Source organism: Phascolarctos cinereus, unplaced genomic scaffold (assembly GCF_003287225.1).
Source record: "Phascolarctos cinereus isolate Bilbo 61053 unplaced genomic scaffold, phaCin_HiC Scaffold_2;HRSCAF=192, whole genome shotgun sequence".
In the NCBI taxonomy this organism is placed as follows: domain Eukaryota; kingdom Metazoa; phylum Chordata; class Mammalia; order Diprotodontia; family Phascolarctidae; genus Phascolarctos; species Phascolarctos cinereus.
In genome coordinates this window covers 135,809,385-135,831,179 of record NW_027555625.1, presented here as the reverse complement: position 1 = coordinate 135,831,179, position 21,795 = coordinate 135,809,385, and the positions used below count along the sequence as shown (strand labels likewise).

At 36.5% G+C, this 21,795-nt stretch overlaps 1 protein-coding gene across 6 annotated transcripts in view; it reads left to right on the top strand.

Annotated features, from left to right (window-relative positions):
- The window catches only part of RNF170 (ring finger protein 170), a 62,949-nt gene that overhangs the window by 11,091 nt on the left and 30,063 nt on the right, over positions 1-21,795 (top strand). For 4 of the 6 annotated variants that reach the window (XM_020969616.2, XM_020969618.2, XM_020969615.2 and 1 more), the window contains exons 2-4: positions 5,112-5,252; positions 12,987-13,062; positions 16,173-16,284. In XM_020969616.2, the coding sequence (XP_020825275.1) occupies positions 5,119-5,252; positions 12,987-13,062; positions 16,173-16,284 (322 nt within the window). In that variant the 5' untranslated portion in view covers positions 5,112-5,118. The remainder of the gene's footprint in view (positions 1-5,111; positions 5,253-12,986; positions 13,063-16,172; positions 16,285-21,795) is intronic. The other 2 variants (XM_020969619.2, XM_078149609.1) reach the window with 2 other exon arrangements.

Here is a 21,795-nt window from a genome sequence, read left to right as displayed (position 1 = left end):
GCATAAGTCTATTAGTAGTATCTCTTGATCAAGAGGTATCCATTTTTATAATATAGGTAAGATATTTTAAAAAATATATTTCCAAATAGTTTCCCTCAAGAATGATTTGACCAGTTTATAGCTCCATCAACAGTGCACAAATATATCTGTTCTCACAGTGTTTGTGGCATTGACCATTTTCATCTTTTTGCCAATTTGGATGTGAGAAGAAACCCAAGAGTTCTTTTAATTCGCATTAATTTTATTATCAGTCATTTGAAGCATTCTTTTTTATGGTTGTTGATCCCTTTAATTTTCTTTTGAAAACTGCTTGTTCATATCCTTTGACCCCTTGTCTACTGGGGACCTGACATATTTCAATTTTTATTACCATGCCATCTGTAGTTTTCTAGTAGTACGTAGGGAGGGCACTTTAGCAGCAAGACCATAAATGGTCCTACTCAAAGACTGAGGAAATGTCTTCCTTTCTCTAAACATAAGAGAATTTCTGGATATCTGGGAGTTCCTTCACTGTTTAATAAGGAGATTGGACTAGGTAATCTGCAGTTACCCAGATTCGAAATTCTATAATCATATGAGTTCACTATCAGCACATTCAAAGACATACTTTTCCCTTACCCCCTCAGTACTGAGAAATGATAAAGATCTTCCCACCCAATAAAACTGGGGATTCCAAAGTGTAGAGGATATGGATTTTGGCATTTGGAGCAAATATATTTAGTGGTTTTTGTACTAAATTTTGATGGAAATGTAGCATTTTCATCAACTCCTATAAAGTTGAAGTTAGCTTTGCACTCCAAGTGCAACTTTTCTAAGGCCCATTTGTTACTATTGTTTCCTTCTGAATTCATTTGACTCTTCTTTTGAACTGATATGTTGAGATTAGATCAATTTCTTTAAATGTCCTCCTCAGTAGTTTCATAATAAGTATTTGAAACCTTTCATTAGCTCCCAATGAATCAGAATATTGCTATGTATAAAACTAATGAAGGCTTCCTTTGATCTATTTAGTATTTATCTGTCCATTTTTTTTAACCAGGGAATAATTTTCTTGTTATTGGCAATGTCTTAGACTCCTTTTGTAAAGGTGTCTAATTTCTGCAGTCAAGCATGGTAATGATTCTCAGATTTACTTATCCAGCCCTATTCTCTTTCCTAACTTTCAGTCTTACATCTCCAGCTGTGTGCTGAACATCTTGAACTGGTTGTCCCATGGACATCTTAAGCTCAGTATTGCCAAAGTGGAACTCATTACCTTTTCTCAAAAACCCTTGCTTCTTTCTAACTTTTCTTTTCCTGTTGAGGACACTGCCATTGTCCCAGGCACCCAAGGTCATGAGCTAGGTGCCACTCTTGATTCCTCTCCCTCACCCATCATATCCAATCACTTGCCAAATTCTATCAATTCTATTTTGTAACTCTCTTGTATATATCCCCTCCTCTCTTCTGACATTGCCACCTTGAGACAGATCCTCATCAGCTTAAACTTGGACTATAGAAACCTAATAGTTGGACTCCCTGCCTCAAGTCTCTCTTCAAACCATTTCATCCTCCATTCAGCTGTCAGATTGGTCTTCCTAAAGTCCATGTTATCCTCTTATTCAGTAAACTCTAATGGCTCCTTATTAACTTCAACATCAAATATAAAATCCTCTGGCATTTAAAGCTCTTGATAACCCGGCCTCTTTCTCCTCCAGTCTTCTTAGCTTTATTCTATCCAGTTACTCTGAAGTCCAACTACACTGACCTCCCTGCTATGGCTCACACAAAACACTCCATCTGCAAGGTGTATTTTTGCTTGCTGCCTCCATACCTGGAATTCTCTCTCCCTCCTCATCTCTAACTCCTGGCTTTAAGTCCCAGCTAATGTCTCACCTGCAATAAGCCTTTCTTTGCCTCCCTTAATGCTATTGCCTTCCATTTATTAATTTTATCCACTTTATACTGTATATATCTTGGCTTTGCATAGTTGCTTTTCTTCCTCCCCACCCCCACCCCTGCAGTTAGACTTCGAGCTCCTTGAAAGCAGAGACTTTCTTTTGCCTTTCTTTGTATCTGAAGCACTTGGCACACTGCTTAGCATATATACAGGTGCTTAATAAATGTTTATTGGCTTGACTTGACTAGTAAGAGCAGTGAATTTAGTCATGATCCGTTTACTAACCAACCTTGGGTAAGTCAGTTAACCTCGCTGATTCCTCTTGTAAAATGAAAAGGCTAGACTAGCCAGACCGTCTCTAACGTCTCCTTTAGCTCAAAATCTATGTTCCTATGTTCCTCCAGCAGATGTATTTACCTGGGAAACATATTAGTCAATAATTTTTTTTCAGTGAAAGATAACTCATGAATGCAAAACATTATTTTGGTTGTTTATTTAACTTTGTAAACTCCATTTCCTCTAGGTGGTCTTTTTTATTATTCCTAGAACTGCTCTCGTGTCTGAGGAATCTACTTTAACAATTTTCTATTTTTCCACTTGAAATAAAGTAAGAGTACCTATAATGTTCATTTTCTGATGTTGTTAGGCTAAGTGATCTCCAAGCTTCTCCTCATATCTCAGAATTTTAGTATCACAGCTTTTCCTCAGGTAGGGGTGTGTAATATTTGTCTTCTTCCTGTCTTCCATTTTCCCTCTTGAAAAGAAATAAATGTAATATGTTGAAAGGTTCCTGCTCAAGGCTTGGAAAGTAGCAGCTTTCCAATGGGTCTTCCTACTCATAGGTGTCCCAAAGAATATATTTCTTTTTCCTGATCATCATCAAACTACATAACGAGTAAGTCACTTCTTAAAGTTTGTACAACAAATATAGCTCATAATTTTGTCAGAGTAAAATAATCCTTTCCTCATGCCCAGCTGTCTTTTTTTTAATACAGTTTCAAATTTTAGTGATCATCTACATTCCATTTGATTTATATAGCCTAGGGGGAGTACTGTTTGAACCATCTGTCTGGCCTGGTGGCCATCTTTTCACACCAGTGTCCTCACAGTGCTTTTCTTCCTGAAGGAGCCTCTCATTGTTCTTTTGAGCTCCCCCAATAAGTAACAAGCTTAGCTTCCTCTCCCACACTGTTGATTTCTTAGTAGTTACCACACAGGAATATTACAACCAGTTGGTAACTTCCTGCTGTTTCTCTAAGTCTCTCTTTAACATTCTGCCTCCAGCAGACTGCTTATGGCAGGAAGAAACAAAGTCTGAGATTGATCATAGGCATTCAAAATATCAGGCTTCTTTGTGCAAGGTGATTTGTAAGTAGGAGTGTGCACCCAAAAAAGGCATTGAGAAAGATGAGGGCATTTGAAATAATGCCACGTGCAAATTGGTTGAAAGAAGTAGAGATAGAGGCTTAGCCTGGAAAAGAAGGAAACTGGAAAGGAGAGTAAGGGGTGATCACAGTTGTTGAAAGATAACTTTTAAGTATTTTAAGAGTTGTCATGTAGAAAATTCTTAAGGATGGTAATGAGGTGAAAGAATGGAAAAGTTAACAGTTTCTTCATCATTTTTTGAAAAAATAAGACTGTCTTCCTATGAATTAAATAATTCAAAAGGGTAATAGCTGATTTCATTACTTCTGTGGTCAAACTAGAGACAGACTATTGCTGGCACTTAGTGCTCTGGCAGCAAACTGAGGATTTGATCTATCTATGGATCCCACCAAGACAACTTAATCTATTCATGCCTAGCATATGCTTAGACTGCCACTTGTAAGACTTCCTATTTAATATATATCTTTCAACCAGTTAATGTCTATAAGCATTGAACTTTACTCATTAAGGTAAGTATAGGACTGAGGTGTTTTAAGAACTCAAGTACTCTTCTCATAAATTCATAAGGTCTACTATGTAGAAGGTACTGTCCGAAGGGGCTAGTGCTAACCTTGGAAACAATAAGAAAATACAAGAATATTTACCATGTTAATCAGCATGACAGAATGCTATTTGATATGCTAGCAGTCCCCACTTAGGACTGCTGCCATTTGTTGAATGAATAAGTTATTAGAGCGAGAACAAAAGTGGTAGTATAATGAATTCTTAATTCACTGATTGTTTATGGACTACACCAGTTGATTTGCTGCAACTAGGTGCACCATTGTAACCAAAAGGCTAAGCAGAACCTTGAAGAACCAACAAAGATTTGTATTTTGTTCTCATTTTTTTCACTTTTGATATGTTATCTAGGCCAGTATTTTGTATTCATCTAATTTGTACATTGGGGTACTGTTTGATCATTTGACTTTGGCATAAGCAGGAAATTGGGAACCATGGAATTATAGCTTCTAAACCTGGAAGGACCTCAGTAATTTATCCATGGTCACATAGGCAAATTATCAGAGATGGAATTTAAACCCAGGTGCTCTGCCTCCAAAGCAGTGCTCTTTGCCATTGTTCCCCATCTCCCCCAAGACTGTGGAAGAATGAAATACTAAGTGGGAGTCAGAGATTTGCAGGAGAATTTTGGATATTGGTAGGAGAGACACAGAAAGAGAGAGAGAGATTGTCCTCTACTTCAAAAAGTAATGGTAGATTTGTCTTATTGGAGTACTCTGGATGATTACACAAACTCTTGTAAGAGCTAGCATTTCATGGTTGTGATTTCCACCCAACTTGCCAGGAGCAGCTAGGTGGCGCAGTGCATAGAGCACTGGCCCTGAAGTCAGGAGGACCTGAGTTCAAATCCAGCCTCAGATCAAACACTTGACACTTACCAGATGTGTGACCCTGGGCAAGTCACTTTAACCCGAGTTGCCTAAAAAAATAAATGGAACCAACTTGCCAATGTTTGTTTCTTCATTTATTAGAAGATGCAAGCAAAACCAGCCCTTCCCTTATGATAGTTAGGAACAATAACCAAAATATCAATTGCTCAAATTCTGTAGAAGTGAATATGATTGTTAACAATATAATTTTGGCCAATTCTAAGAAATTAGGAAGGAATTCACACTGAAACACTAACTGCTGCTTTTCTTAAGTTATAAAGTATAAGTCTGTTGCTACATTAAAAAAATAACATAGTAAAATTCAGTTGCCCTGCTTATGTATTTTTAAAAATTAGCTCTATTTCAGTTTTAGAGCATTCCTTGATCTGTGGCTTTTCTTTTTTTTTAATATGTAGAACTGGAATGGATAAACATCAATCTGGAATTCAGAGTCTGAAACTGGATGATTCAGTTATAGAAGGAGTAAGTGACCAAGTTCTTGTGGCCGTTGTGATCAGTTTCACTTTCATTGCTGCACTGATATACATACTTTTAAGGTGAGACTAATGGTGAGGAGGATTGAATAATACATATTTTCAAGGGCCATTTAAGTTTGTAACTTCTGGTAATGCTTAATATCAAATGTAAAATTCAAGTACCACAGTCAGAAAATGGTGACACATCTTGGCTCACATTCTTGATATTGCTGTGTATTTTTCTTCTTACGGACTGTTAAATACATAATTTGAAACATTCAATTTTATTTTAAGTGAAATGTCAATGTTCAAAGCTATAGTTATTTCTTAACAAAATTTCTTCAGAAATAACAAGTAAATCTGGGCAGTAACTAAGTATAGGTCTTAGGGAGCTTACATAGAGATTGAATGAGTTGCCTAGGATCAGACAACTAGTAAGTGTCAGAGACAGGATTTGAACCCAGTCCTTCCTTTCTCCTAATCCAACATTTTATTCTCCGTGCCACATCACTTAATGTATAAACATTATTGAAACAACTTCATAGGAGAACAAACTAAGGGAGATAGAAATGATGCAAACATATTGAAAATTAAGATTAAAGATTGTAATTTACTTAGGAACAATATTTATTACAATTCCTGAGTTCTCAAACACAGAATAGAGTTGAGGCTTAGAAAATGTGTCATATCAGAAAATAATTGTGGCTGTTTTTGTAAAGCTGTATCCTTTCAGATTTTTCCTACACTGAAAAAAAAAGACTACCCTGCCTAGGACATGAGATTCCATGGGAAAAGACAGACAGACAGACAGACAGACACACACACACACACACACACACACACACACACACACACACACACACACATACACACACCCTTTCCCATTCACCTTTCTGCTGGCCAATGAATTGGGAAAGAGACACAGACACACACTTATGTCATGGAAATATCTCTTTGGGAACCTCAGGTGATAGGATAAAACAAAGCTAATAGAATTGTTTAGAGATACCACAGCATTTCAAGAATAAGTGTAAGACTTGAGGGTAGAGAATTTTGGAGAGAATGCAAAAGGAGAAAAAGAGAAACAACACTATTCTAAGAATACACAGCAAAATGCTTAGATGATGAATTTGTATGATGGTTTCCTAAAGATATAATATTGGTTATCAAGGTATAAGATAAAATAGTGATAGGGGAACTTTAGCTATCTAGATATCTTCTGGAAGTTACATTCTGCTACAAGTAGACTTAGGTGATAAATTCTTTTGGTTTTGTTTTTGTTATTTTGTTAAGCAATGGGGTTAAGTGAATTGCCCAGGGTCACACAGCTAGTAAGTGTCAGATGTCTAAAGCTGGATTTGAACTGAGGTCCTTCTCACTCCAGGGCCAGTACTCTATCCACTGTGCCACCTAGCTGCCCCCATCTGATAAATTCTTGATCTGCCTTCCTGACTATTTATTCTCTTAGGAGGTTGAGGAAGCAACAGTGGGAACTACTACTGTGTGTTTAATTCTTTTTAATAAGGAAGCACTGATTGGTTATATGGACATAACAGTAACCTTAGGACAATGTGACCTAGTTAATAATAGCCAAGTAAGGAAACATTTACTCAGACATTTATCCTGGACCTGTGTTTTCCAGAACTAGTCCATGGGAAACTTTAACTAGTCCACAAAACTTTTACAAACAAAAAAGTCTTTCATAAACAGGTGCTGGTAGATAGAGTGCTGGGCCTGGAGTAATGAAGATCTGAGTTCAAATCCATCCTCAGATGCTTACTAGCTGTGTGACCTTGGACAAGTCACTTAACCTACATTTGCTTCATTTTCCTCAACTGTAAAGTGAGGATCATAATAGCATGCACCTACCTTGCACAGCTGCTGGGAAGATCAAATGAAGTAATATTTGTAAAGTGCTTAGCACAGTGCCTGGTAAGTAGTTGTGGCTATATAAATGCTTATTCCTTCCTTCTTAAAAACTGGTAAACTTAAGTTGACTCATTGTGTCCTTTCTCTCGGGGTTCTGTTCTTCCCATCCCTGGCTCCTGCCACCATCTACCTGAGCTGCTAAGAGCCACCATATCGGTAGTGAATTTAGCCATTTTATTGGTTCAAGGCCCAGTTTTGAAAAAAAGGAAAGAGCAGGATGATAAAAAGAATGAAAAAGAATGTAACTAAAAAGACCCCTGAGCAAAAGAGAACTCTAGTGAGCGAGAGGAAGGACTAATACAATTTAAAGAAAAAACTATTTTTGAAAAAGGCAGAATTTCAGAAATCCTTATGTGTATATAGTTATGAAAATTGCTTAGTGTTTTAGGTGCAGTTAAGGGAAAAATAGAAATAAGAAAGTTTGTACTGTCTTCTGACAAAAAGAATAATTTAACTGAGAATAGCAGAAGACAAATAAAACTTGACAATTATATCTTTAAATGGATTGAATTTTCCTGTAGAAAGAAAAAGATAGAGGATGGATTAAAAAACAGAATCCATTAATATGTTGCTTATAGAAAACACATTTAAATTGAAGAGATAACTAAGATTTATCTTTCTTACTGATAAATGTATATTTTTAAAGATGAGACAAATGGTAAAAAAAAACAAAGAATAAATACTATATATTCTCTAGGGAATCTAGTATTGTGGTAATTTCTAACAGATATGTAATCTTAAAATCTAGAATTCCAGTAATATCTGACAAAATTGAATTTAAACTAGAAAGCATTAATAGCACTAAACAAGGAAATTAAATAATGCTTAAAGGTAACATAGGTAATAAGAACACATAAATTTTTAATATATACTATGACAAAAATAAGCTTATTCAAGAAAAGAGAGAGAACTTAAGTTACTAAAATAAAAAATGAGAAAGAGAAGCTTAAAATGAATAAAGAACTTAAACTAGAGATTTCAATCTACTCTTTGTGCCATTGAGATGGAGAAATGGGTGAATGTCTACAAAAATAGAGAATAGCCAAATTGTTGCAACAGGAAACAAACCAGTATCAGAAGAAGTCACAGATCATTAATGATTTATTGTATCAAATGGTACTTAAACCAAATTAATTTGCAAATAAATTCCCTCACGCTATCAAAGAAGTAGTTGGTATATTATATAAACTGTCTTCAACAAAAGATGGAATTCTACTTAATGTAGCAATATAGCAATATTTTCTATTTCTAGACCTGGCATAATGCAGAATAAGAAAACTGATTGCTAACGTTATTAATTTTTTGGCCAAGACCTGTGGTTTCATGTTTATAGTTAAATAAAATGTCAGTAAATAATCTCCAAAATATTATTCATTATGTTCTACTATGCTCTATGTTATGAATATAAAGGTAGTTTATTATTAGGAGAAAAAGTACAATCAATAAAAGTTACTTAAAAGCAATTATATTAATAGAGGCAGAAAAAGATTTGGCAAAATACAGCATACTTTAACAAATTCTCTCCCTCCCACTTCCCCTTCCCTCCCATCCACTGGGAAAGCAAGAAAAACAAAACCCTTTACAAATGTGTATAGATGTGCAAACCAGATTCTTCAATTAGCCGTGTCCCTGTCCCACCAAAAAAAAAAAAGGCGAAAGAGAAGAAAATATGCTTCAATCTGCACTGAGTCCATCTGGAGGTAGAAAGCATGCTTCATCATGATTTCTTTGAATTGTGGTTGGGTTATTGTATTGATCAGAGTTACTAAGTCTTTAGAAGTTGCTTATCTTTACAATATTACTGTTACTGTATAAATTATCCTGCTGGTTCTGTTCACTTCACTTTCCATTGCTTCATACAAGTCTTTCCGGGTTTTTTCTGAAACCATACCCTTCATCATTTCTTAGAGCATAATAATATTCCATCATATTCATACACCATAACTTGTTCAGCCATTGCCTAATTATCAGGCATCCTCTCAGTTTCCAGTTCTTTACCACCATAAAAAAAAGAGCTGCACAATATACATTTTTGCTATCAGCACTTAAAAAGCTCAGGAACAGAAATACTTTTCCCCCTTAATATCACACATACGCGCACACGCATGTACTTTTTTGAAGCCATGTCCTGGTATTTTATGCAACAGGGAAACATTGGAGCCATTTTCACTAAACTGGCTTTGTGAAGCAGGACTATCTTCTGTCTTCATTACTATATTTAACTTGCTTATAGCAGCTAGGTTAAAAAAATGGATATTGGTAAAGACAACAAAGTATCTCATTTATAGATAATACAATTGTCAAAAAAAAATTGAGGGTAATAATGTTAGCAAGATAGAGGAAGATAAGATTATTTTTATGGCTTTAACTACATACAAAGACCAAGAAAGTTGATAAAAAGAGAAGTATCATTTACAGTAATGTCCCAGTATATCCACTATTTGGCATAAATTGTGTTAGACTTAAGTAAGTCACTTAAACTCTCGTTGCCCCAGGCAGTGAATTTTGTTCTGAGAGTTCCCTGTATAGAAGAATGTCTGTCTCATCTCCCTACAGGCATTAGTCTACTAAAATAAAAGTCAAACTTTTATGAAAACAATTTAAAATTTTGACAAAAATGTATTTAATTAATAGAGGGATATTCCATATATATTAGTTATTTGAGACACTATACTAACAATATCAATTCTCAAATTAATTTGTAGATTCAGTACCACAGAATCAAAACACCAATTGGCCGCTTCTTAGAATTAGACAAAATAATAATAAAATGCATATGGAAGAGTAAACAAAAACATTAAAAAGGGAATCCAAGGAAAAAAATGATGAAGCCCCCTTTCAGATCTCAAATTATATTATAAAGTGTTAGTTATTAATATTAGCTGTTACTTCATAAGAAGAAAGTTAGATCAGTAGTAGAAAATTAATCAAAATTAGTATTAAATAAACCCAAGATTTTAAAATACTTTTAAAAATAACATTTGTATGGCACTTTTAAGTTTTACAGAGTGCTTTCTTCAATTTTCTGACAAAAGTAATGCAAGCATTACTGTCCTAATAGTGCAAATAAGCACAATGAGTATCAAAGATAGTAAGTGACTTGCCCTCGGTCATATAGCTAGTAAAAGTTGGAGCTAGGACTTGAACACAGGTATTTCATGACTCTCTCCTCAGTGGCTTTTCCAATATGCCACAGTGTCTGTAACATGTTGTGGGAAAGAATGATCTTTATTGCAGTTGGGGAGAAGAGGAAAATTTCCATTTCCTTGAAAAAATGAAAAAAATTATATAAGAAGAATAGAAGGTTTTGTGCAGCAAAAATAATTTATATGTAAAATTAAAAGAAAAACAAGTCAGAGAAAAATCTTTATGGTAAATATAGCTGCTAAAGATGTGACATCCATGATCCATAAGGATCTGATAGAAATTAGTAGGAAGAATAATGTCCATTCACTATGGGTTGCTACAAGTTGCTAGGTAAGACATTTCCCATACATGTGTCAAAAATAATACAAGAGTTCTTTGAAATATAAACAACAGCAGAGATAACTTTGTTAAATTTTCTGACTGTTAACATAATAAGTGCATAAAAGAGGTAAAAGACTTTTGCCACCTTCATGGAGGATGTACAACACCAACCAAATGGAAGAGGGATTTGTGTAACTGGTGAGATCCTTCAAATACTGTGTTTGTGGATGATTGCAGAAGGTGGGACTTAAGCTAAAACTTGAAGGAAGGGGGGAGAGAGAGAGAGAGAGAGAGAGAGAGAGAGAGAGAGAGAGAGAGAGAGAGAGGGAGGGAGGAGGAGGAGGGAGGGAGGGGAGAGAGAGAGAGAGAGAGAGAGAGAGAGAGAGAGAGAGAGAGAGAGAGAGAGAGAGAGAGAGAGAGAGTGTCACTAGAATCTAGAGATGGAGCGTCTAGTATGAGGAACATTGAGCCCAGATTGTAGAGGACATGGTAGGGGAGAAAGGGGCAAGGTATAGGAAGACTGGAAAGGCAGGAAGGGGCTAGCTTTGAGGGCTTTCTGGACCTTGGAGGCAATAGGCAGCCACTGGAGTTGGGAGGGCATGGCACTGTAACATGGTCAGATTTGTGCTTTAGGAATATCATTTTGACAGCTGAGTTGGGGGTAGGTTGAAGGGTAGAAACCTGAGGCTGGGAAACCAACCAGGCAGCTATTGGAATACTCCAGACTGGAAGTTATGCTGTAACAGGGTGGTGGCAATGTCAGATGAGGGGTGTATACAAGAGATTTTACAAAGGTATAATCAATAAACCAGCAACTATTGTATGTGATGGGTGAGAGAGTGAGGAGTTGAGAATGCCAGCTAGGTAGGATGCCAATTTGGGTGACTGGGAAGATGATGGTACCCTCCTCAGTAATAGGGAAGTTAGGAAGAGGGGCAGGAGTGGGAGGGGAGAGAAGATAATGAGTTCAGTTTTGACCATGTTGAGTTTAAGACATCTGCAGGACATCCAGATTGAGATGTCCAATAGGCAGTTGTTGAGACACTAGAGTTAGGAGAGAGATTAGGGCTGGATAAATCTGAGAATTGTCTGCCTGGAGATGATAGTTAAATCCATGATAGCTGATGAGATTACCAAGAGAATTAGTAAAGAGGAAGAAGAGAAGAAGGTCCAGGAAAGACACCTATAATTAACAGTAAGGATCTGGATGAAGAACCAGCAAAGGAGATAGAGAAGGATCTGTCAGAAAGGAGGAGAACTAGGAGAGACCAGTGCCATAAAAACCCAGAGAGAGTATGACTGACAATGTCGAAGACTACAGGGGACAAGAAGGAAGAGGATTGAGAAAAGACCATTAGATTTGGCAATTAAGAGTTAACTTTGGAGAGAGCACTTTTAGTTGAATTATGCAGTGTAAAGCCAGACTGCTGAGTTGAGAAGGTAGTGGAGGAAAGGAAATGGAAGCAGCAATGTGGACAGCCTCTAAAAAATTTAAATAGAAGATCAGAGTGTTTTCAACCCATTTATCTTGAGTTTATAATAAAGTGTTTTTAAATAGCCTCTAGAATTTCTGTAGGTTATTGATTTTATGCCTGCCTTTTGTTTCTTTTTCAAATGAATGCCAACATTTTGTCATAGTTCCCTTTTCTAAAATTGAATAATTGCCTAATGTCACTGTTGCAGTCAGAATTCCGAATTTGTGTTTTGATCAGTATTATATATGGACTTATCTATGGGGAGAGGTACCTTTTTTGTGAAGTAACAGTGAAATCTTGTGGATTTTCACTAAAAACATTTAATTTTAGGAACTTGACCCTGGTCTTATGAAATTAACCCAAAAGCTAAGTGAAGCCTCCCAGGTTCCCTTTTCCTGGCTTCAAACCAGTAATTTCTTAGCTTTAATTTCTTTCATTTTTGTTAATATGATTATAGTTATAGTCCATGATATTTTCCTTCTTCTGGAATATGCAATTTTAATTTTTCTCTTTTATCTATAGTGAGAACCTGAAGAACAGTTAAATTAGACATGAAAAAGTGTTTAAATGTATAACAGTATGTAAATTTTTATCATGAGAAAATTTCACAATAGGAAGTAATTCTAATATAATATTATTCAGGATTATTGCTGTATTGAACTTTCATGCTTCTATAAGCATGCACCAAGACCCCCATTCTAAGTTTTATGGTTAGCCAGTTACACTAGAAATATGTCAGTAAAGTGACTTGATAACACAAGCTTCACCACAATAATAGGCTGAACTATCCTTTTCTGCTTAAACCTGGAATTGAACTGAAATCAAATACTGTTTTGTATATTTTTGCAGTTTCATCAGAGTTCTCAGATTAAATTTAATTATAGAAAAACTAATTCTTGTAGCCATCATTTATACTAATAGAAGCTTATATTCTTATCAACAGAAATGCAGAACAGAACATTCACCCTGATAACCAAGAGCTAGTGCGGGTGCTTCGGGAACAACTTCAGACAGATCAGGTAATAAAATGTCCAACTGTACTGGCGAGGGTAAAGAACTGATGAATGAATGTCCAAATGTACAGAAACGGGTAGACTAAAGAGCTGATCTATTGTCACTGCTGCTGCAAACTTAGAGTCTAAACTAAACTAAACTAACAATTTACCCCATAAAAGTTAGGTTCCTTTTGACTTTAAAGGAAGCATATACCATAGCTTGTGACTGTTCTATAGGGTATAGGTTTCAAGAATGGACACATGGTTTTTTTTTCATTCATTCGTATTTCATTGACTTTTTTTTAAACTTTGGCTTAAATAAGACTTTTACCTTTCATGATATTTAGTTAAATGAAGTAAAATAATTACTTTCTAATAAGTCTTTGAGTGTGGTGGAATATTGTTTTAAGCTTTCAACCCTTGATGTTGTCATTGCATGTTTAGCATTGGAATGATAAGGAAGGGACACATGGTAAGTGGGTTTTTATTTTTTATGGTACAGAGCTAGGATATTTTCCTTCTTTACCCAGGCAAAGCTAGAGAAAATAGTTCCGTGAAGAAAGTAGCTTTTTGTTGTTGTGTCCCTTTATTCTAGCCAGAGGGCATAAAGTCAGACAGAATGTAATGTGCTTTCCTCCTGGAAACATTTTTTAAAAGACAACACTGATATTTAAGGGCAAGAAAGGGTCTAGTCTAGTCAGGAATAGCATCAGGATGCCTGGCCCAATTACAGGTATTGTGCCTTGTCTAAGAGGATCCCTTGAAATCTGATTTGATCTAGGAATCCCTGGAGTTAGTCCAGAGAGGATCACTATGGCCTCAGGCTTCTGAAATAGATTGTAAGAGACTTAGCCATCCAGAAAGCTTCCAGGTCCGGTAGGACCTCTGGGGATTGTTAGATATCCATATCCCCTTCTCTTTCCATAACCACTAGACTTGCCTCAGTGTAAGTTTTGGAAGGTGGGGTTAAAGACTTTTGGCCGGCTGCTCTTGGTCAAATGATTCTGTTTTGGGAAAGAATCAAGGAAAGAAGGCATTAAACATGTCCATGTTTGTCATGATGAGGTATATGGTATCTGTACTCTATCCCTTCTTCTTCCCCATTTTCCCTTCCCCCTTCAAATTAAAGCTCTATCTATTACTCCAGATAATCATGATGGCAAAAGTGCTGCCATAGACACTTTTTCCAGGAATTTGAGTCAAATTAAATACTTAATCATTGGGTCTTCAGTTCATATCTCTGAGAGACTTCAGAGGTCGAGTCCAGCCTCCTCATTTACAGATAAGGAGAAAGTCCCAGAGAGGTTTAGTGATTTGCCCAAAGTCACTCAAATAATAAATATGCCACAGAGTGAGGAACAGAATCCAGATCAACTGGCTGCCATGCAACACTCATTCCAGTGCACCACTATACCTCCCATTGGTTTGGCCTAGAGAATGTTATGGTATTTTACTTTAGCAATGTACTACATATATAAATTCAATTCTGATTCAACCTGATTGACTAGTATATATTTTTAAAATTTGGTTCACTTTACCATTAAATTTTGAGTTGGTCCAGATACCTAGTTCTTTATATTTTTTTTTTTTTTGAGGCAGTTGGGGTTAAGTGACTTACCCAGGGTCACACAGCCAGTAAGTGTCAGGTGTCTGAGGCCAGATTTTAACTCAGATCCTCCTGACTCCAGGGCTGGTACTCTATCCACTTCCCCACCTAGCTGCCCTGATACCTAATTCTTAATAGCATATATTTTAATTGCTGGATTTTTTCTAGATGTTGTACCAAATCAGCTTTGACCATCAGAGTTGATTGTTAATTGTTGATGTCTCTGTACTGATATTCCCGCATTTGTTCAAATTATAGGTCCTACCCATGTTATATATAGTGATGGGGCTATAAATAGATGAAAATTTCTTATTTTTAGCATGTGAAGGAAGAATTATATTTAAGTTCCTAACGCTAAACTTTTTTTGGTCTTTGTTATTCTGATTCTAAAAATGACCCAATATTAGACATTTTAATTTTGACTTGCTGTGTAATATAATATACTAGACATTTAGCACTTGTGAAAAGAATGTGATAAAACTTTAAAATTTAAGGATGTAACTGAAAAGAAATTTATAGCATCCTCCCATTAGTGCTAGAATAGCCTACAAATAGTCATATGCCCAAGGAAATGAAAGATTTATTTCAAGTGAGTGAAAAAAATCCTAAATTCATTCATTTTTCTATTTTAAACTTCTTTAGGAGGGAAGGGTGGAAGAGGTTGCCATCTAGAGGAGAGTAACCAAAATGGTGAAGGATCTTGAGCTTCTGTCATGAGAGGGCTAGTTAGAGGTTCTAGGGATGTTTTAGGAGGGAAGGGTGGAAGAGGTTGCCATCTAGAGGAGAGTAACCAAAATGGTGAAGGATCTTGAGCTTCTGTCATGAGAGGGCTAGTTAGAGGTTCTAGGGATGTTTAATCTGGAGAAAGGAACTCAGGTGGAACATTGTAGCTGTCTTCAAGTGTTTGAAAAGCTCTCATGCAAGAGGGATTAGACTTAGTGAATAGCCAGGAGCCATGGGTTGAAGTTGAAAAGAGAGAAATTTAGTCTTGATATTAAGAAAAATGTCTTTACAGTTAGAGCTGGCCAAAAGTTCAATGAGCTACCTCAAGAGAGAGTAAGTTCCCCCTCATTAGAGGTCTTTAAGCAGAGAATGTTTGGTATGTTGTAATGGGGATTCTTATACAATATGGGTAGATATTCTCTTATTTTAGAATTACTTGATTCTCTGAAAATACAGGTTTTTAAAAAGTGGGGAGGGGCAGCTAGCTGGTGCAGTGGATGAAGCACTGGCCCTGGACTCAGGAGGACCTGAGTTCAAATCTGGCCTCAGACACATAATATTTCCTAATTGTGTGACTCTGGGCAAATCACTTAAGCCCAATTGCCTCTCCAAGAAAAAAATAAAAAAATAAAATAAAAAGTGGGGAGGAATATAGTTTGGGAGTTTTATCAGATCCATATTTGCAAAGCTACATAAACAAAAGTCATGTGCCCAAGAGGTTGTGATTAAGTGTTTCTGAATAAACTTAAGTAACACTGAATAAAAATCTCTGGGAGAATTTAATGGTGTGTTTTTCTCTCCCCAGCAGGATGCACCTGTTGTGGCTCGGCAGCAGTTCTATACTGATATGTCCTGTCCAATCTGTTTACATCAGGCTTCTCTTCCTCTTGAAACAAACTGTGGACATCTTTTTTGTGGTAAGCAACAAACATCTCCATTGTTAGAAATAGATATTTAGACATGCACCTAATTATACTGATTCCTCAGTTTCTGTTCTACGTGTCTTCTGTATGTGCACTGAAATCAAGAAGGGATAAACTGAATATTACTGTAGGAGCCAGTGCTTGATACAGTAAATTCTCACTGCATGTTGACCTATTGACTGTTGTTTTGCTAATTTGCATCTTGCCAAGAGAAGGAAGACTACTCCAAAAATTTTGGATGAAACCCATACTTAAACCCCAACTACCAGCCACCTCTTACTCTTAAGTATATGCTTGTTCTTTGCATTACTGGGACCTTTGCAAACATACAAGTCAGAGCTTCCTATAAGCCTGGAAGTTATCAGAATTATAGAAGGAGGAAAGGCTAAAGGATCCTAATGAGCAAATATAGCTCTCACGTTTGACAAGTCTTGGATGAGGCCATTTGGAAGGAACAATCTTCATATCCCACTGTTCATTTAGGGGTGTGCTAGAGCCAGTTTGAGTGGGTGGAGAAAGCTGATTATTAAATTTTCAGCATGACCAATTTACACATGGAAATCAGCTAAAATGCAATTTCTTGTTTTGTAGGTTGATTGTTTTATTGTTAACTGATTGTTTAGTTGATTGTCTAGAGGAGAAGTCGTCAAACTATAGCCACCTAGCCAAATCTGGCCTATGTATTTAAAATTTAAGTAAAATTTTATTGTACTTAAAAATGCAAGCATCATTTTGTAGTCCACAGGTTTTACAAAAACTGGAAAGCTGGCTAGATTTGGCCCACTGTTTGCAGACCCCCAGTCTAGATTTAAAAAAGTGATGGAGAAAATGTTAGTAATGCAGATTAAACTTAAAAGTGTGTTCTTTATACATATTTTTCTAGAGAGCTGTTTGTAATTGCAACATTTTTTCTTTTTCATATTTAATCACTGTGCTTAATACAATCATATTTTAATGGGCTCTTAAATTTATTCTGCTTGGGCCCAGAGGGCAGAACTAGAAACAATGGGTGGAAGTTGCCAAGATTTTTGTTTGATCTAAAGAATTTCCCACTGGAGAGCTCTATGAAAGTGGAAAACATTGTTCAGGGAGCTAGAGGTTTTCCAAGTCTTACCAGAGGTCAGAGGTCTGTAAGCAAAGACTAAATGACCTCCTATTGTTCTAGATGAGAGGTTCTTATAGAAATATGAATGGGACTTGATAGCCTCCCAGGTCTCTTTCAGTTTGGAGATTCAGTGATTCATTGAAATGATAACTTATATAATGCTAAACATCCTAGAAAAATGTCCTTCTCAAATTTGTTTATTTATTGGATTTATTGTGGTTTATGAAGCATTCTTGATTTATAGCATTACCATTTTTTCTCTTTCTAAAAATTTTTAAGGTTTTACATGAATAAAAATTAATAAAGATGGAATAAGAAAAGAGACTATAGAGAGGGGAAAATATTTAAATCATGTCATCAATAAAAGTCAGATATCCAAAAAATATAGGAAATTGACACAAAAATATATCTTTTCCCCAAGAGCCATTTCCTAATAGATAAATAGTCAAAGGATATGAACAGTTTTCAAAGGAGTTGCAAATGATTACCTGAAAATATGTTCCATATCACCAATTATAGAAGAGATGGAAATGAAAACACCTTAGGTTTTTCTTCATTCCTTGAAAATTGGCAAAGATGACAAAAAAACAGAAGCAGTCAGTGTTGGAGATGCTATAGGAACCCAAGTACACCCACACAAGCACGTTCCTGGTGAAATTTCATTGAGACAGCCATCCTGGATTTCAACTTAGAATATTCAAGGAAAGTCAAAACTGTCTATATCCTTTAACTAGCAACTCCATTATAGGGCATATACTCTAAATAAATTATAGGCAAAAACAAATGTCTACTATATTCATAGCAGCATTCTGTGATAGCAAAGAACTGGAAACAAAGTTGTGTGCCCATTGATTGGGCTGAAAAAACTGTGGCATATGAATGGAATAGAATAATATTGTATGGTGTAGATACACAATGACTACAACAAGTGAAACAGTGACTACTACAAGTGAAAAGATAACTAAAAAGAAGTTGAACTTCGAGTAGATGGAAAAACATTGATGGACCTGGAGAAAAGATAATGAAAAGTACTTCCTTCCTCATGGTAGAGAAACAGGAGACAGAACACAGTGTTGTATATGTTTTCAGAAATATGCATTGTTTCTGGTTTTACTTGTTTTTGCTACAAGGGAAGGATCGGTCTGGAGAGGGAAAGGAATAGCTAAGTCGTTCACATTTGATCATTGTACAATATTGCTGGTATTGTGTACAATGATCTGGTTCTCCTCCTTTCACTTTGCATTAGTTCATGTAAATCTTTGCAGGTTTTTCTGAGAACATCCTGCTTGTCATTTCTTATAGCACAATAGTATTCCATCACAGTCATATACCACAACTTGTTCAGCCGTTCTCAGTGAGGGAATGGACATCCTCTCAATTTCCAATTCTTTGCCACCACCAAAAGAGCTGCTATAAATATTTTTGTACTTATAGGTCCTTTTCCTTTTTGTTTTTTATCTCCGTGGAATAGAGACCTAGTAGTGGTATTGCTGTGTCAAAGGATATGCATGGTATTATAGCCCTTTGGACACAATTCCAAATTGTTCTCCAAAATGGTAGAATCAATTCACACCTCCATCAACAGTACCTTAGTATCTTAATTTTCCCACATCCCCTCCAACATTTGTCATTTTCTTTCTCTGTCATATTAGCCAATCTGATAGGTGTGGGGTGTTACCTCTGAGGTTTTCTTAAATTAGCATTTCTCTAATTAATGGTGATTTTGAGCATTTTCTCATATGACTATAGACAGTTTTGATTACTTTGTTTGAAAACTGCCTGTTCATATCCTTTGATGATTTATCAATTGGGAAATGGCTCTTATTTTTATAAATTTGACCCAATTCTCTACGTATTTGAGAAATGAGGTCTTTATCAGAGAAACGTGCTATAAAAATATTTTCACAGTTATGATTACTGTGTATTTCCCTTCATCCTGTTTTCCCCCTTGTTTGTCCCTTTTCCTGTCTCTCCTTTCACCTTTTCTCTCCTTTCACCCTGTCCCTCATCATCTATTTCATTAAATATCCATTTTTTTCTCCCTGAGGGATTTATCAGTTTTTCTGGGTAGGTGAATCTTGATTGTAATCCTAGCTCCTTTGCCGTCTGGAATATCATATTCCAAGCCCTCCATGCCTTTAATGTAGATCTTGTGTAGACCTGACTGTGGGTCTATGATATTTGAATTCTTTCTGGCTGCTTGCAATATTTTCTCCTTGACCTGGGAGCTCTGGAATTTGACTATACTATTCTTGAGAGTTTTCATTTTGAGATCTCTTTTAGGAGGTGATATGTCTGATTCTAGAATCTATGGGCAGTTTCCCTTAATGATTTCTTAATAGATGATGTCAAGGCTCTTTTTTGATCATGGCCTTCAGGTATTCCAATAATCCTTTTTTTGGGGGCAATTGGGGTTAAGTGACTTGCCCAGGGTCACACAGCTAGTGTCAGGTATCTGGTCTGAGGCCGGATTTGAACTCAGGTCCTCCTGACTTCAGGACCAGTGCTCTATCCACTGCACCACCTAGCTGCCCTTATTCCAATAATTCTTAAATTATCTCTCCTGGATCTGTTTTCCAGGTCAGTTTTTCCAATGAGATACTCACATTTTCTTCTGTTTTTTTTTCCATTCTTTTGATTTTGTTTGATTGTTTCTTGATATCTAATGAAGTCATTAGCTTCCGCTTAATTTTTAAGGAATTATTGTCTTCAGTGAGCTTTTGTACCTTCATTTCCATTTGGCCAATTCTGCTTTTTAAGGAGTTCTTTTCTTCAGTGATATTCCCCCCACCTCTTTCCATGTGGCCAATTTTTTTTTTTTTTAGGTGTTCTCTTCAGTGGATTTTTGTCCCTCTTTTACCATTTGGTCTACTTTTTTTTAAGATGTTATTTTCTTTAGCATTTTTTTTGTGCCTCCTTTACCAAGCTGTTGACAATTTTTTCATAATTTTTCTTGCATCACTCTCACTTCTTTTCCCAGTTTTTCTTCAGCCTCTCTTATTTGGGTTTTAAAATCCTTTCTGAGCTTTCCCAGGAATTCTTTTTGGGCCTGAGACCAATTCACATTTTTCTTTGAGGCTTTGGATATAGCAGTTTTAACTTTGTTATCTTCTTTTTTTGTTTGTTTATTTGTTGAGGTGTTTTTTTTGGTTGGGCAGTGGGGGTTAAGTGACTTACCCAGGGTCACACAGCTAGTAAGTGTTATGTGTCTGAGGCCGGATTTGAACTCAGGTCCTTCTGAATCCAGGGCCAGTGCTCTATCCACTGCACCACCTAGCTGCCTTCTGTTATCTTATTTTAAGGTTGTGTTTTGATCTTCTCTGTCACCATAGTAACTTTCTGTGATCAAGTTCTTTTTTTTGTGGTTTGCTCATTTTTCTAGCCTTTCTTGACTTTTAACTTTCTATGTTAAAGTTAGGCTCTGCTTCTGTGGTGGAGGGGCTACTGTGCCAAACTTCAGGTTTTTGTGTAGCTGTTTTCAGAGCTAGTTCTGGGGATGTGTGTAAGTTTTTAGTTCTTCCAAGGTAGTATGATCTAAGGAGAGGTGTGTTTACCACTCTTCTGGCCTGTGCTGTGGTCTGTGAGTGACCATAAGCATTCTTTTCCATTGTGGAACTGTGACCAGGGTCCCCCACTCCTCTGTAGCTGCAAGTTCTTGTGTTCTAGTGTTCATCCTTGCTCTCAAACTGTGGCCATGACTGCAGCCTGAACCCACGTACAGGCAATGCAACAGAGTACTATACTCAGTGCCAGCAAAGAGACCCCTGTATTCTCCTTCTAACCAGTTGTCTGACCGCTTACTGTCTATGGACTGAGAGCTCTGGAAGCTGCTGGAGTTGTAGCTGATTCAGTTACCCTTCCCAAGACCTGCTGCTTATTGACTGGGGCACAGTCTGTGCTGACCCAGCTTGTGCTGGACTGAGCTCCACTCTCATCCTGGTGTGACAGACTTTTCTTGCTGACCTTCTGAGTTCTCTTGGGCTGGAAAATTGTTTCACCCTGTCCTTTTGTGTGTTCTGATGCTCTAGAATTTGTTTTGAGGCATTATTTAAGTTGTTTGGAGGAGAATTTGGAAGAGCTCAAGTGAATCCCTGCCTTTTCTCTGCCATCTTGGCTCTGCCACCTCCCAACTCACACTTGAATAAGAAATTTCTCCTCTTTAATAAGATTCAATTTCCACATAAGAATTAATGTTGAATTTGTTAAATGATGCTGTTACTTTCTTCACCTTTTACTTCTGTTCTTATTAGTCTCATCATGAAAGATTTAGAGCCAATATGTCATTATCAATGATTGTGCCATCTTCGTAGGAATTGAAATCTGTACCATGAGTGCAGGTGAACAATCCAGTAAATTCTCACTAATCCCATCATCTCATATTTTACATTAGTCTCTTCTCT